General features: G+C 40.3%; 1 protein-coding gene across 3 annotated transcripts in view; it reads right to left on the reverse strand.

The window, feature by feature from the left end:
* Positions 1–21,532, reverse strand: part of cadm1b (cell adhesion molecule 1b) — a 134,262-nt gene that overhangs the window by 23,087 nt on the left and 89,643 nt on the right. For 2 of the 3 annotated variants that reach the window (XM_026319478.1, XM_026319461.1), the window contains exons 2-8: positions 19,731–19,751; positions 15,036–15,182; positions 10,432–10,584; positions 7,770–7,907; positions 3,075–3,233; positions 1,049–1,145; positions 609–781 (exon numbers count right to left, since the gene is read on the reverse strand). In XM_026319478.1, the coding sequence (XP_026175263.1) occupies positions 609–781; positions 1,049–1,145; positions 3,075–3,233; positions 7,770–7,907; positions 10,432–10,584; positions 15,036–15,182; positions 19,731–19,751 (888 nt within the window). The remainder of the gene's footprint in view (positions 1–608; positions 782–1,048; positions 1,146–3,074; positions 3,234–7,769; positions 7,908–10,431; positions 10,585–15,035; positions 15,183–19,730; positions 19,752–21,532) is intronic. The other variant, XM_026319469.1, reaches the window with a different exon arrangement.

Below are 21,532 nucleotides of genomic sequence, written 5' to 3' on the forward strand. Positions count from 1 at the left end.
TGCAGATCATCACAAAAGTGGTCGGGGCACAGACCCCCTAATCCGATGTCAAAAAGCTTTGGTGGGTGTACCTTTTCTGGGTCTGCTCTATGACTATAAGCAACGTGAGCTGTTCCACATGAATTGTTTTCTACTCTGTTATACAGACTCTTCAAAAATCTTCTACATAAATCTTTGATATCTGTGATATAAAATGTTACTACTTGTGTTTCTAATGTTTCACTGTAAAATCAACAGCCACTTTATGCATTACTTTCTACTCTCTCTGAGTCAAACTCCATCATACATTAATAGTACATCAGCAGCTCAAATCTTCAACATAAATTCATAGCACTGTGGATTTGTCAAGTCACACTTCTGTGATTTTAAGCTCCCTGTTCCTTTCAATAATAGCTTACATCCATATATATCCATACATAAATGTGAATCTGTTTGTTGTACATATGTTGTATTAAATCCTTATCGTTGCACTACCATCCCTAGACTGCCAGCTACTGTATGCAGTTAAATCTGTAAACATTCCCCATATCAGAAATACATACTGAATCCTGGTGTAAAAGAGTGATGGACGCATTTAAACATCAATTGTTATACAGTGTAATACCTACCATATACATAGAGGATGTAGTCGTCATAGGCTTCTCCTACGGCATTGGATGCCACACAGCGATAGGTGCCGTTGTAGGACTTGTTGAGGTTCTCAATGTAGAGGTCAGAGCCGGTGACCACGGCATGAGGCGGCACATCCTCGTCTACTCTCAGCCAGTTGATCTGATGGGGACTGGAAAGCACAAATATCACACACATCACTCAGGCACTGTCTATCCATGCTAGAAATCTGAAATAAAGGTCAAATCTGAAATCGTCTGAAGAGGGCCGTTGGCAGACCCCGTCTAATGATGTGCTTTATACAACATGCTAACAAATGGTAACATTTAAATTGTACAATGAAATGTAAAGGTTAAGGAGGGCTTGGACTGGCTGAAAAGGGATAAACAGGCAAGTATGGAATTAAACAGGAGGCGTATCCATCAGCATGAATACTCACTGTGGCTTTCCTTCTACGATACATGTCAAATCTAGATTGTCACCCTCTCTGGTTAAACCTTCAGGATATGTCACCACAATCTTCACTTCAGGTTTATCTGAAAATAAATACGATGTGTAGTTACAGTGATCTGGTGTCATATGTTATGACATGAAAGTCTTTTTTTTTTTCTTTCTCACACCTGCAGCCAAAGCAGAAGATAATGATTATTAAACTCTAGTTGTGTAGTGCTGAAATACACTTTGAAATGAAAGCAAAACAGCCAAGAGTGAAACTTAGCAGTGGATGAAATTATTATCCCATGTTCTCACTAGACATCCACTACCTTACAGCAAAAAATGTTTTTTTTTTTCCCCCCCTTCTTATCAATGCTAGCCAAAGATTATCAAAATGTCAAGCGGTTCCAGTCAAGCTTTCTCTTCTTCCTTAAAAGGTCAGACAAAACAGTTGTCTACCTGGAAGAAAAAAAATTATATTTTACACATACTACAAAAGGGTACCTTAACCTTTCTTTGATGTTTAACATAGCAAGGCAACCTGTATTACCTCTTATATCAATGCACTATTTAAAGAAACATCTTTTGACACCCGAGTAAATCTTATTTTTTCCCATACGGAGACTGTCCTACGGACCACAACCAATAGGCTGTGAAATTAGAAGGCCAGGGACTGTATTACCCACAGACAGCAGTGGCAGGCAGTGACAAACATACATCTATAAGCTGATGAACAGAGGATACGCCAAAAGTCTATATTTCACCTAAACGTCATCAAAAGCAACTGTCTGATAGCCTTGTTTGCTCACAGCTGTCTTATAGTGCGGTACTAGTCTACAGTATATATCACAGCTGAGTGTGGTCACAAGTACATCAGATTACACGTGACCACACCCAAATGTGATGTTTGCTTCAAGTGTCTGATATATTTCAATCTGTGGTCCATGAATGTTTACATTTGAAAATTTCCTAGTCATTTCCCTGAATCGCTACAGTAGACATAGAGGTGATGTGTATAAAGTTAGCATGAAGCATGAGCATGAGTGCATTATGAGAAAATGGGTCCCTGACACACACACAAAAAAAAGACCCTACCCATCCTATACAGGGACTAGATATGCAGGCTAAAATAGATATAGTGTATTTGCAGTTGTTGTTTCATCTCTGCACTGTCATTTTCTTTCTCTTTGCAGTAGTTTTGTGTTCTCTTTGTGGTAATTTTGTTTCTTTTTGTAGTTGTTATACTGTATCTGTCTTTGTAATAGTTTCGTATCTCAGTAATAACTTGCAAATCTTTATAGTCATTTGGTTCTCTGCAGTAATTTTGCATCTATTTATAGTAATTGTGTCTCTTTTTGTAGTAGTTTTATATTTGCACTTCTTTGTGGTCTTTTGAGTTTGTGGTCACTGTGTATCTCTTGCTTGGCATCTCTGGGGTTTGTTGTGGTCATGTTTGGTCAAGGTTTATGTCATTGTGGTCTATTGGTATACCTTTGCAATCCGTCAATGCCCCTCTGTAGTTGTTTTGTGTCATTTTTGACAAATCAGATGGGAAATAAATGGCCATTGTGTCTCTGTACTAGTAGTAATGAAAAAATAAGCCAATTTATGCAAAATATGCGTAAGTTAAAATATATGGAATTTATTAAAGCTAATATGATTTTAACAGGAAAACCCTTTTCCATACCTCTACAACTTCACATAGACTTATGTTGCCAGATAAGATTATTAGAATTTCAACAGTAAACATATTGTGTACAAAGATTCCTTTTATTCGCAAAACTAGTTGATATGCATCTTCTTGGAGCTAAAAACTCAGCTAAGTCAAATTCGTTGTCCCCTCTTCAAACATGACAAAATAACTAAAACTCTGACAGTTGTTTGTTGAGGTGTTAGTTGTGTAGTTTCTCATGTATTCTGCCCCACCAATAGATACTTAAGTGCAAGTGACCTGCGAAGAGTCTCTGGTGCTGTATGTCAGGTTCTGGTTTAGTTCTAAGCCTGAAAATGCACAGTTTTAGGACACTTACATAGCACTTCCAACTGTCTTTGAGCCAGGAGGTCTTTTGCAGCTGGGTGGTCAATGATGCAGTCCACTGGCACTCCATCATCCTCTTTGGTGACAGAAAATCTTACCCGGCTGGTGACAGTAAACATCCTGTCATATGTCTCCTCAACTGCTGTCTCACCTAGAAAAACATCATAAGCACGAGAGGGGCAGAAGTTAACGGCTAAACAGCTCAACAACAAATCTAAAATCCTGAAGCAGCACCAAACTGCAGTGACCATAATGAGCAAATAGTCATAGCTATTAAAAGCACATCACCTGTCAAAGTGGAGTGCTTTCGGATGGCATTTACATTTAATTTATGATTTGATGATGTGGTGCCTGAATGAGACTTTAGAGGATTCAGATGGGCCCATAGCCTTCGCTTTTGACAAGAGCAGCAAGGACCGGCTGGGTCATATGAGCCTGATAATGAATGCTTCTGCAGCTTGAGGGCTGAGCATTGTTGGGGCTAACCCTGCAGTAATCTGCTGCCCACTAGGCCCTAGGCTGTCAGAGGGGCATTCATTTAGAGAGCATTACAATGCCACAGGGGCATCACATTAGCCGCAGTGCTGAGTGTGATGGTTTACTCGCACTTAATGAAGTGAGGAAATAATTACAGCCCCACTCTGACCTGCAGCACACTTCCATTTCAGCCTTGTCACAGGGGACCCCGGCTGGACTCAGGGAGGGCAAAACACTGTTGTTCCACAGTTGATGATCACCAATACACACACATATGTAGCCTCTTGATGGATATTAACCCCATGTAACACACAACCACCCACCCACCCAAGACCTGCCTACATAAAATTTAAAGTACTGGGATCAGTAAGTGGTCACTGCGCTTGAGGGCATTAAATTTGACCACTCTGCCAACTGCAGTGAGAGAACAGACTGTTTGAAAAGCCCGTCTAACTGGCTGTTAGACAAGAGCAAGTCAGTGATAACAGTAACGTATTGATCATAACAGCAGGGGCAAAAGTGTGACAGTGTGATGAGAATGCATATAAAATGGCTTTCATCCAGAAACTGTGATTACCCTGCTGTATTGTTACAGGATTAATCAGAACCATTGAGGTGATTTGACTCGACTCTAAAAAGCACTGCAAGCATTACTGTGACACACAGCAAATGATCCCAAGCATCTTTAGTTAAAGTGGAGTGCGGTGCTCATTGGTAATACTCTTTCTTTGCTAAGTAACAACAGACATGTTATATTAAGAGTTTTACTGTCAGCATGCAGGCACGAAGACGAGGTGGCATTTCTATGGTCACTAGAGGTGTTTCCAAAAGTTGGGTACAGTGAAATACTAATTGCAGGGGTGTGGTGATTGGCTATTATCTTCTCAACCAGTGGCAGTAACTGGTTATATACAAGTTACAGAGCTGCATTGGTAAAATTGCTCATGAAAAGGGGTCTAGCTCAGCTTCTTCAACTGTGGAAAATCCAGGAGCTTGAGGGTGGCATAAAGCAAACATGTTAGGATGAAATCTTTATCTCAGAATTAATCTACAAATGTTTACTTGTGTCATGGTGTAATTTCAGAGTAGAAGTAGAGAAATATTACAGCAAAATACACACAGTACCAGTCAAAAGATTGGACACATTTTCCTTGTCCACACTTGGACACAAGTGTGACTGGTAGAGTATTTGCAATGAGTTGATATATAACAATATTAGTACACAAACATAATTAAAAAAAAAACTAAACTAAATAACAGAAACTCTTGGTTTAGTTAAATTTAATGTTTGACTAGCTCACTTGTGGCATCTTTCTCAACCTGGGATAGATAACACTGTTGCAGATGTTTCCACAAATAAGCTGCACTTGTAGGTTTTTTTTGCTTTGTTTTGCTTTCACTCTTCGCCTGGAGAGTCTGGAGACTGTGCTGCTGTTCCTGTTCATTTGAAGCTGACGGCTTCTTCTTTTCTTACACAGCCTGGAGGTAGTTTTTGGTCATTATCCTGACTCTCTTTGTTTATAACAATACGTAGTACCGCTTCCTTCTGTGCTTGGGAATCACCACCTACTCCCTAGCTTTGGAATGCAATGCCAATCCTCTGATTTGCACCTCTGACTGGGCTCTTCTCAATGGCAACAGTGGCCCAGGCTCACTGGTTTTGTAGTGTTGACATCTGTTTGCTTCAATTAAGCTGAATTAATTAAAATGGGTGGTCAAAGCATAAACCTATAGGATCAGTATACCATTCAAGAAAGCGCAGAGTTTTTATGTTGAAAGAGAGTAATAAGTGTTGCACCTTCACTGCTGCTTTTGTGCAAAAAAAAAGAAAGCTGTTTCTATGCAATGTCAACCAGAGCTTTTGCCAAAAAAGGAACATCTGGCCTTGTACTCCCTTGTCTACATGAAAGTCCCATGATGTTGTGCCTCTCATTTGACCTCCATACCATGAAAAACACCAAAGGCACCAGAAAAACTTCTAGGTCAGGAATAAAAGCACTGCTGGCACTTGTGCTGTCATGCTCAAAAGAGTCCTAAATTTGAATTTGAATAGAAATTATTTTGGATGTGATGTACAAAATAACTGCAAAAGAAGAGTTAGAAAACTTCTGAAAGTCCAGAGTCATGTTTTGAAGATCAGACTCATACAGTCGGAGTCATTGTCATTGTACAGGCCAGCCGCCGCTTGTCAATTAACAGTGTCATCCAAACCCAGATGAGAAAAACAACTGTGGATCGGGTCGTGAAAGGATTGGAATCTGAATGCAGAGGAGATTTGAGTGTTGCAGCAGAGATGTCAAATCAAATGCTCTTGTGAGCATCAACCACTGATCAATCCCAGTGCAATCAAGCATAGCCTCTTCTCAGGGTGACATTTTCTTTCAGTCAGTTTCTAACCTGAGCCTTCTGTCTGACAACACATTGCACAGCGGTCACTGATCAGGCTGTCTGAACACTGCTCCAACGGTAATGTAGAAGTGGTATTACCATCCATCATAAAAGTGGGCTAAAATTAAGATAAAATAAATGCTAAACTTCACACACTACATCAGTATTGTCTGATATTTATGTCACCAGACAAATGAATTTAGTTGTGAGTTTAGTTGTGAATTAATATTGCAGCTTTCATAGTTGAGTGCATTTTTTTTATTTTCTGAAATTTTATTCTTTTTTCAACTAAATCAAAATAGAATATTAAATTAAAAAAGACAAAACCCCTGCATGTTGTCTCACACACTCACATACAACAGTGTATAATTGAAATGGAGCTGCAGAGAACAACTATCCTTTATTTTAGCAGCAGTAGCAGCCAAACACTGGGCCCCACTACATCTTAATGATATTGCAGCTGTCATTTATGCTAACAAGCATTTTGCCACCTTCTGTGTTGAGTCTGTCTCAGTCCAGAGCCCATCAGTCCTGTACCTGGCAGCATGTTAAATGGTCGCAAACCCACTTCAGCCAATTTGAAAATGTGTTTAAATTAGCCAGCAGATTTCATTCTTGCCATTACAGCAGTCTTGCCGGCACACAGACGTAAGACAAACGCGATCACAGAGATTCTCTAAAACCAGTGTGCTATGTGTCTTTTAATCTCAATATATGCAGGAGCTAATGAATTGTTTAGCACGTCCATAATGAGTAGTGATTTGTGTTTTCCTGGGGTACAGAAGGACGTGACTCTCTGGCTCTCTTTATGTATCCACTGCCACTACGGACTAACCCCACACAGCATGTCAGTGGCATTCACTGATCTAACCATCCTGTTGTCTCTCCCTCCCCTACACAACACTTGACAACTCATAAACAGAAATTGACTTCGACTCCTGTAGGGAACACTGAAGGCACAGATGGCATTTAGCTTCAGATTCGCTCTAAATATTTCATCTCTCAACAAGCCAAATGAATCCTCTCCATTCTAATACATATATAATTTGACAACAAGCCCAGAGATATCCACTCTGTGTAAATATGATATGACTAAAATGAATATACCCCCTTGCTGTACAATAAGTGCATAATGAATAATTGATGACCCCTAATCATAACTGAGAGGTAATAAGGATTTTTCACCCCAGATCATATACCCTTCTCTGCAACAGCTTGCGACTGGCCGAAGGCAGTGAAATGAAGATGAAATGTGCAAATATGAGATCTTAACCATGTTTACCATGTTTAGAGAGTTTAAAAGTAAATTCACAATCTTTAGGTTGGTCTAGTTTAGAAAATATGTTCTATCAGGAGTAGAGGTGTAACTAAACTTCGCAACAAATATTTAAGCAAATTTAATCTAAACAAGAATCTCAGAAATTACAGTTAGCAAGAGAGTGAGAGTGGCCTGAGGGCAAATGGTTTGTAAAATTCATGAGAACCATAACATGAGTCTGGACTGAAGCTGTATATATGTAGTTTTATCATTATAGTGTAGCTGAGCAAGTAGCCCAGGCTTATGGACAGCGGATTTTACACATGGCTAAAAAAAAAAACACTAATAAATGAAAGAATGTACTGCTCCCCTCCACTGTATATGGCAGACATGATAGCCTCCTATACATGTCAATCAACATAATCAGTACAATACACATTAATGTTTTAGAGGAGAGCTGCATTTTGTTCTCAGTGGAAGTGTCTCCAGTGACCAGGACTTGTGGGAAAATGGACAGGTCTGGAGCATGTGAAGCAAACCTGGAAAGGCTTTTATTCTACGGACCTGTCAGTTCTTCCTCCCCTTTCATCCATCTGATGGCAGCAGCTGGTTTGCTGCCAATGGCTGTGCAGGTGAGCTCTGTCTCATTTCCCTCGTTGATCACGTCCTCGCGGCTCTCGATGATAGGGCTGCCTGGCGGGACTGACACATGGCGACAGGAATGTTCAGAAAAAACACTAGTGTGGGAACATTTATATAAAAATAAGGGTATAAGACACATGCAGTACTTCAGCAACGCATGAATACATTTCGGTCAAAAAAAAAGAGATCAAATCAATTTATGTCATTAGTTAAAGCTTATTAAACTAATGCACGTTAACTCAAAGTTACATTGTACACTCATTTAGATGCTGCTACCAAATTGACTGGATACCAGTTACACAGGAAAGGACATTTCAGGTGCATGCTTTTGATCAGTCACTCTGAGAGCAGAACATCTGTTCATACTTACTGTCCTGTACATTGAGTAATCATTTGCAAATTAGTATCACAACATCACTTTACTAGATGGGGCACATAGCTTGTAAGAAAATGTGACTGTTTGTGAAATACTGATGAAGAAATTATGGTGCTTTGCATGTGTTATTTACGCTCAACAGTCTGTGCATGTTGTTGAAGCTTGTAAATGAGATGTACAACAAGGAACACTGGCTCATGCAGCAACATGTAGATGTTTATAGCAGATATATGTAGATGTTTGGATATCATATGTTTTATATGCCAGTTTCATTAAAAAAGGGGAATAACTACTGTTTTGCTTTCAGAGAGATTGATCAAACAGATGGGTCTGAAGTGTAATTTTCTATGTAACTGGATTCCTTCTTGGCAGCAGAAGTTGTGTTCCTTCAGTGTTGCACATAGATTGTACTTGACTATCATGTCTTTTTCTCTGACAAACTGAAAATAATGGGAGTTATGTCTATCTCGAACAGATACAAACAGGAAATAGACAAACTATTTTACCGGCAGATTTTTTTTCTGGTGCATAGAATGTCTTGCTGTGTTGGTAAAAAAAAACATTCATTTTTGGGTTAAAATGCATTGTTGTAAGTTGTGTTACTGAGATTGTAATGGGCACAATATTACCATAATTGCATTAGTAATGCACTATAATATTGTATTACACCAAAAAAAAGTAATATATTACAGTAATAGCATTGCTGGTGTCATGCAATACTACCAACACTGTTTATAGCCGTTCTACTGACAGGTAGTTTTAGCATGAATCCAGTTTTAGCTTGAACATGCCTCAAATCATATGTAGCTACAGTATATAGGGCATTTTTACAACTTCTACTGTCTACAGTGCATGGACTGGATGAAGTGTAGTAACGAGATGAATGTCACTGACTTTGTCCCTTCTCTCTCCCATATTTGTGCTCTCTCGCTCTCTCTCTCTCTCCCTCTCTCTCCCTTCTGCAGGTGTCCCTGGTCCTGGAGCTGTATATTGCTGATGTGCAGTTACTGGCCCCACCAACCTGCAGTGTCTATTTGGTGTTTATTGTTGCTGTTCTTTTCTTTCTCCTCTATCCACTCACCCCAACCGGTCGAGGCAGATGGCCGCCCCAAACTGAGCCCGGTTCTGCTGCAGGTTTCTTCCATTAAAGGGAGTTTTCCTCTCCACTGCCGCCAACTGCTTGCCCATAGGGGATTTGTTGGATTTCCGTTTTTGTTTTTTGTGTTTTTTTGTAAAGTGGTTTGGGATGATTGCATTATGATTTGGCACTATAAAAATAAAATAACCTTAAATTGAAATTGAATTGAATTGATGATTATAATGATTATAATCAGTAGGATTTTTCCTGTGGGGGATCATGAATTCAGGCAGATGTTGAAATATTCAGTCTAAAGTGGTGGACAAGTCACATAAAGTCAAAATAACTTAATCATTTATATTAGGTGAGTAAAAGGATTTCATGATATATTCATTCATTCGTGTGTTAAATAATCACGGGGTCTTGTATTAGTTATGCATTATGTAAGCGTGTGTTGCCTATCCTTATTATAAAATGTTACTCAAAATATCAAAGTTACATAAACATGTATAATTACAAGCTGTGATTACATGGGTGTAAAATCTACACAAAATAGGATAAGGCACAGTTGTCCCTCATCTCTTGCATTAGTCATCACAGCAAACTTGCTGAACTCCAGTTACTTGAAAGCAAAAAGTCAGCAGGGTGTTCATTTCAAGGACTCTTCAATGCAACCCTTGGTTCAGAAATACTGCAGCTAGGTTTCAATTGTACAACCAGAGTAATTACTTTAAAGTGCTTTTAATTCCTTTCAATCCCCCAGGATGTCTGCATGTATAATAAAGCTTAACTAGAGTAATTTCACTCCAAAGCATCAAAGTGTGGCACAGCTGACTCTCAATAGGGAATCGTTTGGAGCAGCCAAGTCAACATTCACCGGGATTCACAGAGTCAACACAGCTGCCAAAATCAACGCGGTCTGAGCCATCAGTTTCAGCATCTGCTCCTTTTCGTTATGCTGTTGAGCACAGCGAGAGCCTAATTGGCTGACATTTTGTTTCAGATGCTAAAGATAACAGGATCAAAGATTACTATTATTTTATATTCACTATCTATAATATAGTGAAATATAATCAAATTGTGTGTGGTGGTGGGGGGGGGTGTGACATGTATCTGAGATTCACACGTACCCAGCACGGTGATGTCTGCGTAGGCTTCCTGAGGAGGATCTGTGTAGAGCTGGCACACATAGCGTCCCTCATCGGAGAGTGACACATTGGACAGAGACACCCGCAGTTCGTTGTCAGAGAAATTCACCAGCTGGAACCGGCTGTCCTTCAGAGCTGTTGGGGATACATGTGAGACAGAGACAGTGAGGATACAGAGTACAGGGACACAAACGTGAGACATGGAGTGAGAAGGAAGCAGAAAAGGGGGGAAAAGGGGACGGGGAGATAGGGTGAGAATGACAGGGGGGATGGAGGAGGATGAAGCAGACGGTTGGAGAAAATGAGCCAGACAGGAGGGGAGTGTGAGGCGGGGAGAGTGCTGCCCTTTTGTGGGCTTTCTCCTTAATTGAGTAAAAGAAAAGTGAGTTTCAAAATGTTTCATACAAGTTGATTTATAAAGTAGCTTTACAGTCCACAGAGCCCTCGCAAAGTAAGGAAAGTGTGAAGAGTGCTCATGAGGACTTCTAACAAGCTAGGAACTCTTAAAACGAGCTACTGCTGGTCATGGATGAATGCATCAAACTCACATATTTCAGAAAAAGAAGAGGCATTGAAACATACATAATGAATTAAATCACAGCAGTGAGGTAGAGGGGGTTGGATGCTTGAAACTCTAAATCAGACGGAACCGAGAATCTGTATACTAATGCCTGTATAGATTGGCCAAATTTTCTTTTAAAGTCATCGAACTAGGTTAGCCAGCACTCTCAGAGTTTTTACTCTGCTTTTCATATGGGTCAGCCCCAAGCACTCCTTTACATGAATAAACAGCTTTGGTTGATTTGATTGGAGCCCTTTTGATGTTCTGACCTGCCTTCTTTATCAAGTCCTTTCTGCAACTGTCGAGCTAATGAGCTCTATTCAGCCCCTGTTTAAAGCTCAGGGAGTTTGTTATTCCCAACAGGCTTTTCCTCTTAGCATCATGATCGCTACCCCAAGGTCTCAGCGCAGTGTCATCATGAAACCTCATTCCCCAATATAATTTGAGAGCTCTTTCCTCAAAGGGAAACAATGACACTGATGCACTTTGAGATTCCATGCACCTTCCAGGAAGGGAAACGCTTCATTTCTGAGACACTGATGATACTTTAATGGATCATTTTCATAACTGGCTGGATACTTACATAATAACATGGAGGTGCACAGTATCTAGTATTTATTAGTCAATGTGTTGGCATGTTTTCAGAAAAAAATACGTGTGCATAGTAGGTTGGCAGTTGTTTTCATTATTGTTTTTATTGATCGGCTGATTATTTTTGTGATTATTTTTCTAAGGCTCTAAAATATCAGAAAATAGTGAAAAAACAATGATCAATATGCTTTTAGTCAAGTCGCCAATCAGTTTACATATTAGTTCAGCTCATTCTAAAGAAACAATATTTTCTTAAGCTAGAATCAATATTCTGATATTAACAATATGTCACATAACTATCTATATGTTCATGTGACTGTGTGTATGTCAAAGGTGTGAAACAAAGCGGTAATGTTTGGAAAATGAGCGGTCAGGCTTTTTTGAGCTCTGCCACAGATGACAGATGTTTTTCTTTGTGTATGTACTGTATTCATCACCTTTGGGACGAAAAGAGAAATTCACGGCATGTAACAAAAAAACACTTCTACTGGGCACATGGTTACACATAAACGTCATTGTTTAAAGTTGTTACTAATGGAAGCAATTGTTAACAACAAGACTGAGATGAATTTAAGCTACACAGCTGGCCTTCTTCATGAAGTAGTTTTATACTTTATTCATGAAGGAACTTGTTAACATGCGCTTTTTAAAGGGCCTTAAAATCTATTTTTACACTTAGCTTTTGCATGAACACACTTTTGTCAGTTGTAGTTACTTTACATGGGAGACTCCTGCATTTGCTAAAGCATTTAGCCCTGGCTTAGCCTAAGCATCCTGCATAGGCTTGTGGGGCAGCCAGAGCCAATCCCAGCTCACATTGGGTGAGAGGTGGGGTACATCCTGGACAGGTGGTCAGTCTATCAGAGGCCTGACATAAAGATAAAGACACTTAAATTTACAATAAACTATAGCATGCTTATTTATCATTACTATTACTGCTATAGGGAAATAAAAAAAGATTCTTTTACCTACAGGGAGTGAGTATTTGTTGCTAAAAGGAAAATCTTTTGGCAGAATGTCACTTTAAACATTAAACCTTTCTAATGCAAAGTCGGAGCACTCCTGAGGAAAGACGCAGTGAATAAATAATATTGCATCAGCATCCACAGAGGTCCACCTTCACTGATAAATGCACTTTTTCCCCATTTCAGATGACAACTCTGCCAAATTACATGTCATTTTGCATACATCTAGCAGAATAAATGGCTCATCCCAACACGACTCGCTCAGCCTCTATACCTATGACATAATTCATCTTTATTTGCTCCAATAGAAATTTGTTTATTTGGCCTTCACTGGTACTGTAAAGCTGTTATCATTTTGGTATTTGTGTGCATATCTGTTTCTGTGGCTGCCACTTCACTAGTAGCTGCTGTGCTTGTAGCTCCCGGTGTGTCTCTATGTCACTGCTGTTTACTTCCTTGTATACAAAGATCTGCTACTGTGTCGAGCGTCCCCGTTGACAGTTAACAATGCCACTGGCTGGGGGTGGTCTCCATAGAACCAGCAGTCCTTTAGGAACAGAGCCTAGAATAGCACTGCCATGGGGTTCACTAGACCCCAATATGAGCAAGACAAACAGGAGCAGCAGCAGCCCAATGACACTGTAGCCACTTGTCAGAAACCTGACATGTATTTAAATCTCGTTGCAGGTAAACAAAACTTGTATTTTGTAATTGACGATGACAGTGGATCGACTCAGGCAGAGAAAATGGCATGCGGAGCAGCTCAATAAAGAATGAAGAGCAAAGGTTGTCGTAACCTTGTGGAAAGATTTCCTCAACAGTACAGAGCTAATATTGATTGCTACTGGGGTGAAGTGGCTAATTATTCTTTGTTGCTTGTCTAAACTCAAATACAGCAAATCTCTATCTGCTCCTTCATGTCAGAATGAATGTTTTTAAGATGAGCACAACATGACCTGTGCTCTTTATCAATTCATTCTTCTGTGCCATATTCTCAGCAGCTTTGGGTATTTTGTACAAATATGACAAAAATGTGCACTCAACTCCCCTGATGCTCTTCGCAAGTGAGAAAATGGAACACACGCCTCGCTACCTAGACTTGTGAAATAACAGCTGGGATGCCGTATAGACTGAAATGAAGGGTGTTTCTTGTTCACCTTGAATCTTGGCTTAGATCCCAGATACAAACAAGTAAAAAGGCAGAGAAAAAAAACTCGGTTCAAAGTAGAAGTAGCCCATATGCTCATGCATAATCATAATGTTCAATATCCTAATCTAGGAGATTATCGTAAAATCTAATGCAGCAAGTGACAAGGACACAAAACTATTCCCATTATGATAGCACTGTGAATTATCTCATATTAATCTTGCTGCGTTCTCAGCTTAATGACTGGTGCAAAATAGCCAAAAAGTCAAGGACAGATGGAATCAAGTTTGCGCAGAAATCTCACCCAAAGATGCTGCTGATTTTATGTACTGATATCTGATACCTTTACTGTCAACATCAAAACCAGGGAGATTTGATTAGTAAAGGCTGCTGTGAAATTTAACACAGCTGACACGAAGACTCACATAAGGCTTAATTTGTGCATATACAGTATACACACACACACACACACACACACACACACACACGCACACACACACACACACACACACACACACACACACACACAATTTCTTTACATTCTTTATTACTTTAGACACAAGTGATGAAGTAAAAAGCTCAGTGGGTACTTAGACCTCTGGCCAAAGGACAGACAAGTGCACAGACACATGCAGTAAAACCTATAACAGGGAGGACATGGCTGTGGTGTGGGGTGTTTTAGATAACCAGACATTAAAGCTATTAATATTTTAGAAAGCTATATGTGTGTTACTCTTTACTATGAATTGTTAAGTAATACTGTGTATATGTTAGACCTGCTGAGAAATGAATTGCTGACTGCCAGTGCATCAGGTCCCACAGTTAAGTGGTGATGTGGGCATGTCAGATGGACATTGTTGTGTGTTGTGTATAGTAACTTAAAATGATTTGAAATTATTGCCCTGACATTTATATCATAAATATTATTCAAAGTTGAGGCAAGTAAGCCCCACAGCCTAGCAGGTGGGCGTCATATGTACGCATATGTAACATGTTATTTTCAGCACCGTGTTGTGCACACACTCTGTGCACCCACCTTGTCACCCCACAGCTTTCAAGCGCACTCGGCATTATATCACCTTCGGATTAGTAATTTACATATATATATATATATATATGAGAAGAAGAATATATATTAATAAAATGAGACCATAAATGACTATAATTCTAAAAAAAAATCTAAATTTAAATTTATTTATAAACGTAGATAAGAACCACTAAGACCTTTGTGCGATTGTTTTGTGGCGGTTTTCAATCCCTAAAACACCATGTTTAAAATTTCAGATTTTGCTAACATTGCATCGGGGGCGCCAGCACTTACGTCTAACATCTTTGAAGTAAATGGTCTGTCTGTTGGGGTTGAGCAGCTGGATGACAGAGTCGTCGTTGTTCTTCACTCTGCAGCTGATAGTGGCTGTTTCCCCCTCGATCACCGACACATTGTCAGTTGCCAGGTTCTGACCTTCAACTTCACAAAACAGACAAAAAATAACTAAATAAATAAATGAAATACAGATGGGAAAATTACATTTCAAACGGGAGATAAGCATTCATGTCTGGATATTTACAGCCTATCAAATATTTAGACTTCTCACTACAGGTGGCTTGCAGTATAAACATACGTGAATAGGACATGTAGATTGTCTGTTTGCAGCCATATCTAATCCTTTTAATATAAGAGCTATGTGCAGTGTTTGTCACTATTGATCTCCCCCTGCTCAGAGTGGGCCCTGTGAGCCAGTGCCAGATGGGCTGTAAGCTCTGCTGCCCACGGAGGTAGGGAGAGAGGAGAGGGTAGGAAGAAAAAAAAGACAAAGACAGAGTATAAGAAAGTGGCAAGAAGTAGCATGGTGGGGTGGAGGAAGGGAGGAAAACTGGGGGAGTTAAACACAGAAGAGAGAGAGAGAGAGGAGAGACAGAGGAGCAGGGCTGGATGCTGTTTATGGTTAAGCTTTATCAGAGCCCTCCATCTGAGGTTCCATGTGAGCAATGTGTGCTCAGTGTGCTCAGTGGTTCTGTTGTGTATCTCTAGGAATAAAAGTGCTGTACGCATCTGAGTCCCTCTCTGTACACTAGCCCTGGACCTTGTCATCGTAACTTACACCTCACACCAAACCCCAACACAAAGAGCTGGCTTTGTTCCTCCCCCCGCCCCGCTCTGTCTTCCCAGAGAACACCAAAAGAATCAAAAGTCACCTTGTGCTATATTTATCTAGCAGGAGCCAAAAAGCGTAAGGAGAATGGAGAATATGTTTTAATGCCTTAGATTCACACCAGCGGAGGAATGACGTTCTCAGCCAGAGCCCCAAGAAAACATCAAAAGCACATTTGCATGCCCGAGTTGTCAGACACCTCTATTGCATTCTGACATTTACAAAGTGGAGGGAAAAAAACACCTACATTTTCAGATAGTGATAATGGGAATAGACAGCCAAACTAACATGATTCAAAATGAACTCTGTGAATGTGACAAGCAATAAGAAATTAACCTCCTGTGGAGAAAAACTCCTCAGACCTGTCTGATGCAATGAACTACCCATTTCATTCCACTCTGTTGCCAGGGCTCAGGTTTAGCACAAAGGGAAGGTAACGGTAAAAACAGAAGGTACACAGCCCATTAAAGCTTTATGTACTTCACTCAACATAGGCCTTCAATGCACTTGTTAATGTGCATGAGCAAAATGTCATAAGATAATAATGGGACAAAGAACACAGACACGAACCTCTAGTTAAACAGCAGAACAGAAATCGATAGCGATTCAGGTGTTTACTGTAGATGTGGTAATGCCTAACGGCCACTAGGGGCAGATAGGACAAAACTAAATGAGTGTGTAAATGAAGTATATAGATCAAAACAGGGGGTTCCCAACTTTTTTGGACATTTTTTTCTGTACTGACAGTGCAATGTCCAATACTTCCAGTGCCAACATTTCTCTCACTTTCTGCAAACCATGTGACTGTGGTTTCATTTATGGAAAATAAACTGTGGTTATAGCACTAGTTTGACATTTCATGCAGAGAGTTAGATGACAACATTGATATCCTATTAAATATGTGTCCATTGAATATAAGGACACAGTCAGCTGGGTAAATAATGCCGTCTAATAGACTCACCTTATAAAACCACAATATGTTCCTTTCACTTTTCATTTTTGTTGCTGATTAAACAAAGAAGATACAATGTGATAATTAGAGAGATTTGACCAGGCTTTCACACCCTTACTTCCCACTTATTTTACCGATTACACTCAGTACTTAATTAGTACATCTAGCTAAAGGTAATGCGGTCTGATCCAACAGCCCTGGAATCAATCCTCCTACATGAAGGTGTTAAGGTCTGGTTTTGTTGAAACTATTTTAGAGAGGTGCTGATTTAACTTTATGCTCATTTTAGGGGAGGTGCTGCTGAATTGTGTTGTGTTATAATGACAGGCATTTTATCCGCCCCGTTTATATCTGTGTCGAGCAGGCTAAATTACAGAAACACCTCTCTGTTTAATGCAGTGCGGTTCAACAGCGCTGCAAAAATACATGCTTCTTAACAATCATTCAGCTGAATCAACACCTCTCTGAAACAAAACAATACTGAACATTATCACCTTCAACAAGCAGGGATTCATTATGAGGCTGTTGGTTTGGGCCACCCAGTAAATCAATAAATACACTTTTTGATGGGCAGAGTGGGACATTAAGGACATAAGTCTGTGTTTTTTCTGAAACTTCACTTCAAAATCAATTCTTGTTCTTGTGGTCTTCATAGGGAGCAATGAAGAACAGACATAAACATATTGAAACATATTGTGAGCTACTGTACATACAGCCCATAATAGGAATTAATGAGAGCCTTTAAAGTTATAAAATAAGAATAAATTCAGCTTTTTAAGATTATTTCTGGCTGGAAATAAGATGGTTGGGTTACTAGTTTGGGATGGAATAAATTGAGCAATTAGTCAATTCATTACTATCTAAAATTCAAAGAAATGAATAAAGTGGGAAACGATCAACTCAAATCAAAATATTTGTCGTGCAGAGAGCTGAAATGCTTACATTTGTAATAATATCAAGTGCGCCGAAGCTCCTCTGCACATGTATTAAGCACGGCGGAAGATAAGGCAAAAGCAATGTGAAGTGTTTTTGATGTCTATTTTATTTCATCACTGTAAAAGTAATATATTTGGCAGCCAAAACACCAACATAGAGCAGCCTCAAAGCAAGGTTATTCTGCTCCCAATCTGTTGGACTGAGAGAAAGGGAATGCAATAGATAAATTCTCCATAAGGTTTAGCAGCCCCAAGCAAGGTTGGTCCCCCTCCAATATCCTAGCCTAGGCTCATCTCCAATTCAAAACACACATAAATAACGTCGCTGTGATTAGCAATCCCATCAAAGTGAAAACAGGCCACTTTGTGGAACATGGAGGGTTTTTGCAATTGGAGTAAACATTTTCAATTGCCTCGGCATCCTGGTCATGATTGGGTGCAAATGAGGAGAGGCAGTCATTAATTCTGGGTGGTGGGTGGGGATGGAGGGGGAGTGGGCAGAGGCATGGCACAGATGACTGGCTGATAAATTCACACTCATTCCAGCAGCTGTCTGGAAGAGTAAAGCGCCTGTATCTCTACACATGGCTGCCCTCCTGTTCCTGCATCACAACATACTGAATGAAACAGTCAGAGGGAAATACAGACCTTCAAAAGTCTGCGCGCTCTCTGAGGGGATGTACAATCTGGCATCTAGCGTCTGGCATGGAGACTCTGCTCATCAACCATACTCAAAATGCAAAACAGCACCAACCCCAACCAATTTTAACAAAAGTTGATGAAATCAGGAAATATTAGCAGAGCAGCTCCTCAATCAGACGTCGGGAGACAGGCACCTTTGAACGAAGTTGGTTCTCTCTTTGAACTTTTCTCTCTTGTTTTCACATCAAAAGACATGAAAGGGGCAGCGAAAAGCAGCACAGCCAGCCCAGGGTTGCTCTGCCTTGAGTCACCGGAGTCTGCGGCAGTTGTGTCCTTTCAAGGAACAACCAGGACTTATAGACAGTCATTAGCAATGAAAGTTTCTCCTTCTCTGATGCTGCTTTTTTCGCTGCTGTGTCTTTATCTCACTCAGTCATTAAACCCCAATCCTCATGATGAAATGCTGTTCGCAAGCGAGTCTTCTGTCTCGGAGTATAATTAGCGCCGTGCCATTTCCTCTAGACCCTTTGCTTGGGAAGGTTTCAAATTTTTCATACCCACTAAACTGAACATGTTTTTTTATGCTTTTAAACCAGAGATAAACTCTGTTCAAAGCTCTGTGTAACAGTTTCTGTGATGATACTACAACATAAGTGAAAAACAAGGTGCTTCAACCAAAGAAAAACATGTTTCCTTCTTTACTTTAAACTACCTTAAACTAAACTGCCTTAAACTACATCATGGCCTGTGTTAATTCACAGTGAGCTCACCCAATGTTAAATATTAGACCTGAAGGTTAGTGCACCTGTTTGAAAGGAGGAGACAGTCTTACATTCATGTTTCTGAAGGAGACAAATGTTTGGAATTACATAGATATAATAGATGTAATTTAGCAGTTAAAGACAATTATACTACAGGTTGCACTTGTTCCAAGTCTTTGTGCATGTGTATGTAAAAAAAATGAAAAGATCATTGCTGTCTGCTTGAAGAACCACTTCAATGTACAGGCTACATCTGTCTCTGAGTGGTTTGGTGAATGACCTTCAATTAGCGCAATAAATGTACAACGAAATGCCAAACGAGTGGTCTGCACAGAATTTGAAATCTGCAATCACATGTGCAAACTGTTGATTTGAGAATTAAAAATAAAAAGGGTGGATCAGCATGGTGAGTGCATGGCTATCTCCTCCTTCCTGAAAAGAAAATAACCAACATAACCAACCATTCATGCAAATATGCACAGATGAAGAGACTACGATGGACAGACAATCGACAGACACAGTCAGAAACGAGCACTTCCAAATGAACAGCAGGTAGCAAAAAAGAAAGAGTACCTGTCACAATTTCAGCAGCTCCTGTTGCAGCACAGACGAGGACGAGAGCAGAGGAGAAGAAAACAGACAGGTCGTGAGCAGACAGGATGCAAGCTGAGAGCCATATTCCATTGGTAACAGGAAAAATGCATTCATAATTTCTAAATAGGGATGTTGAAATTCATTAAATTCATGCACCATATGCTATTTGTGTAATTTTCCACCAATTAAGAGAAATACAAAAGGCTTCATAAAAGGCTTCACAGTTTTTACAATACAGCCATTCTTGTTTCAACAGGTGTGTACCATCCTGACATGATGAGCTATTTTTCTCTCTTCATCCATTTTCCCTGAGTGCTATATTAATATGGAGGAACAGAGGGAATATGTGGACTTTTGTTTTTTTTCCTCCCCCTCAAGACCCTGATTGAGATTCCAGCCAGCCCCCCGCTCTGGAGCAGCCACTGCCTGGAGACGCTCCCTTCGGACCCGCAGTTTATCCTGGAGAAGAGAGCACCCATTCGGAACGGTGCCCACCCAAACTGGCATCTCACAGGGCATGGGAGACTGGCGTGTTCCCAAGTCCCTGCAGCAGTGCTCAGGGCCTGTACCCTTGGGAGAGCTTCCATCATTCATTGTCTGCTTTCATAAACAACTCCCCTCCCTCCCCCCTCTGTCACACACACAGAAACACACACACACATACCTCGCCCCCACCTCTGTTGCACACCATACCTACGTTTTAATATTTCACATACCATCTTTCATTATATTGACATTTCACACATACTTTGGGGCTTCTCTACTCTGGCTGTGAGCAATGTGAGCTTCAGTGCCGAGCATACAGTATGTTGAAGTGACTGCTTGTCTCACTTGTCATTGCCAGCGTAATAAGGGTGTAAGGTATGACACATGTCCTTGTAATACTCCTTTGTGCATTTTCTATGTGTCAGCAATTCCCTCAGGACCAAAAAAGTGTGAGTGACAAATCACACATGATGGAAAACAAATTCTCAACATTGTCCAGAAGTGCTGCTACAGTACATGCTGGGTTTTGAAACTTCAAGTGTCAGTCAAAACTTTATCTTTATTATGTGATACTTCAATATAATGAGGCTTCTGGGGCAATTCTGCTTCGGCGGAAAGCAAGAACAAAAAGAAACCGCAAGTAATAGAGGTTGATAGCCAGACACAAGCTTGAGCTTGAATGAGCACACCGTATGTGTCCCAGTCCAACCAGCCCTCAGGACAGCCCATAATGAGGCATTTGAGCTGCTTTAATTGCCAGGTAATTATAATGTTGTAGCAACATTATGTAAATGACTCGTTATCATCTTGTATGTGTAGTATATCTGCCCTCATTTTATGTTACTTTGTCAGGAGTGTAACCCAGAAAAATGTATCATGCTGATACCGGGCCATCTCAGTGTTTAATCTTGTCGACAGAGACCTATATCTAAACAGAGAGACTTGTGATATAGTGTGGTGACACCTTCCCTAACCCTTCAGCATGATCCACTTCCTGCTGGTGGCCTCAGAAGGGGCTATAAATAGCTTTGTGGTGGCAGTGGCGTGTCTGCCGTGCTCCCCTTCTCTCCTCTGTATCTGCAGCACATTAGGTAGAAGTTATGAGGTGCCAGCTCGCCTGTGATTAGATGTCATGGCTGTCGCTCTGCTTAGACAGTGCTGATAGACAGATTTCTGGGGAAATGCATGTGATGGCATTCGTGCGAGTGCAGCCGTTGCACCAATCTGTCAATCACGCGGGATGAGAGCAGGCAGGCCAACCGTCCTCCAAATAATGTCTGTCCTTGTCTCCTCAC

This window comes from Mastacembelus armatus, chromosome 13, assembly GCF_900324485.2.
Source record: "Mastacembelus armatus chromosome 13, fMasArm1.2, whole genome shotgun sequence".
In the NCBI taxonomy this organism is placed as follows: Eukaryota; Metazoa; Chordata; class Actinopteri; order Synbranchiformes; family Mastacembelidae; genus Mastacembelus; species Mastacembelus armatus.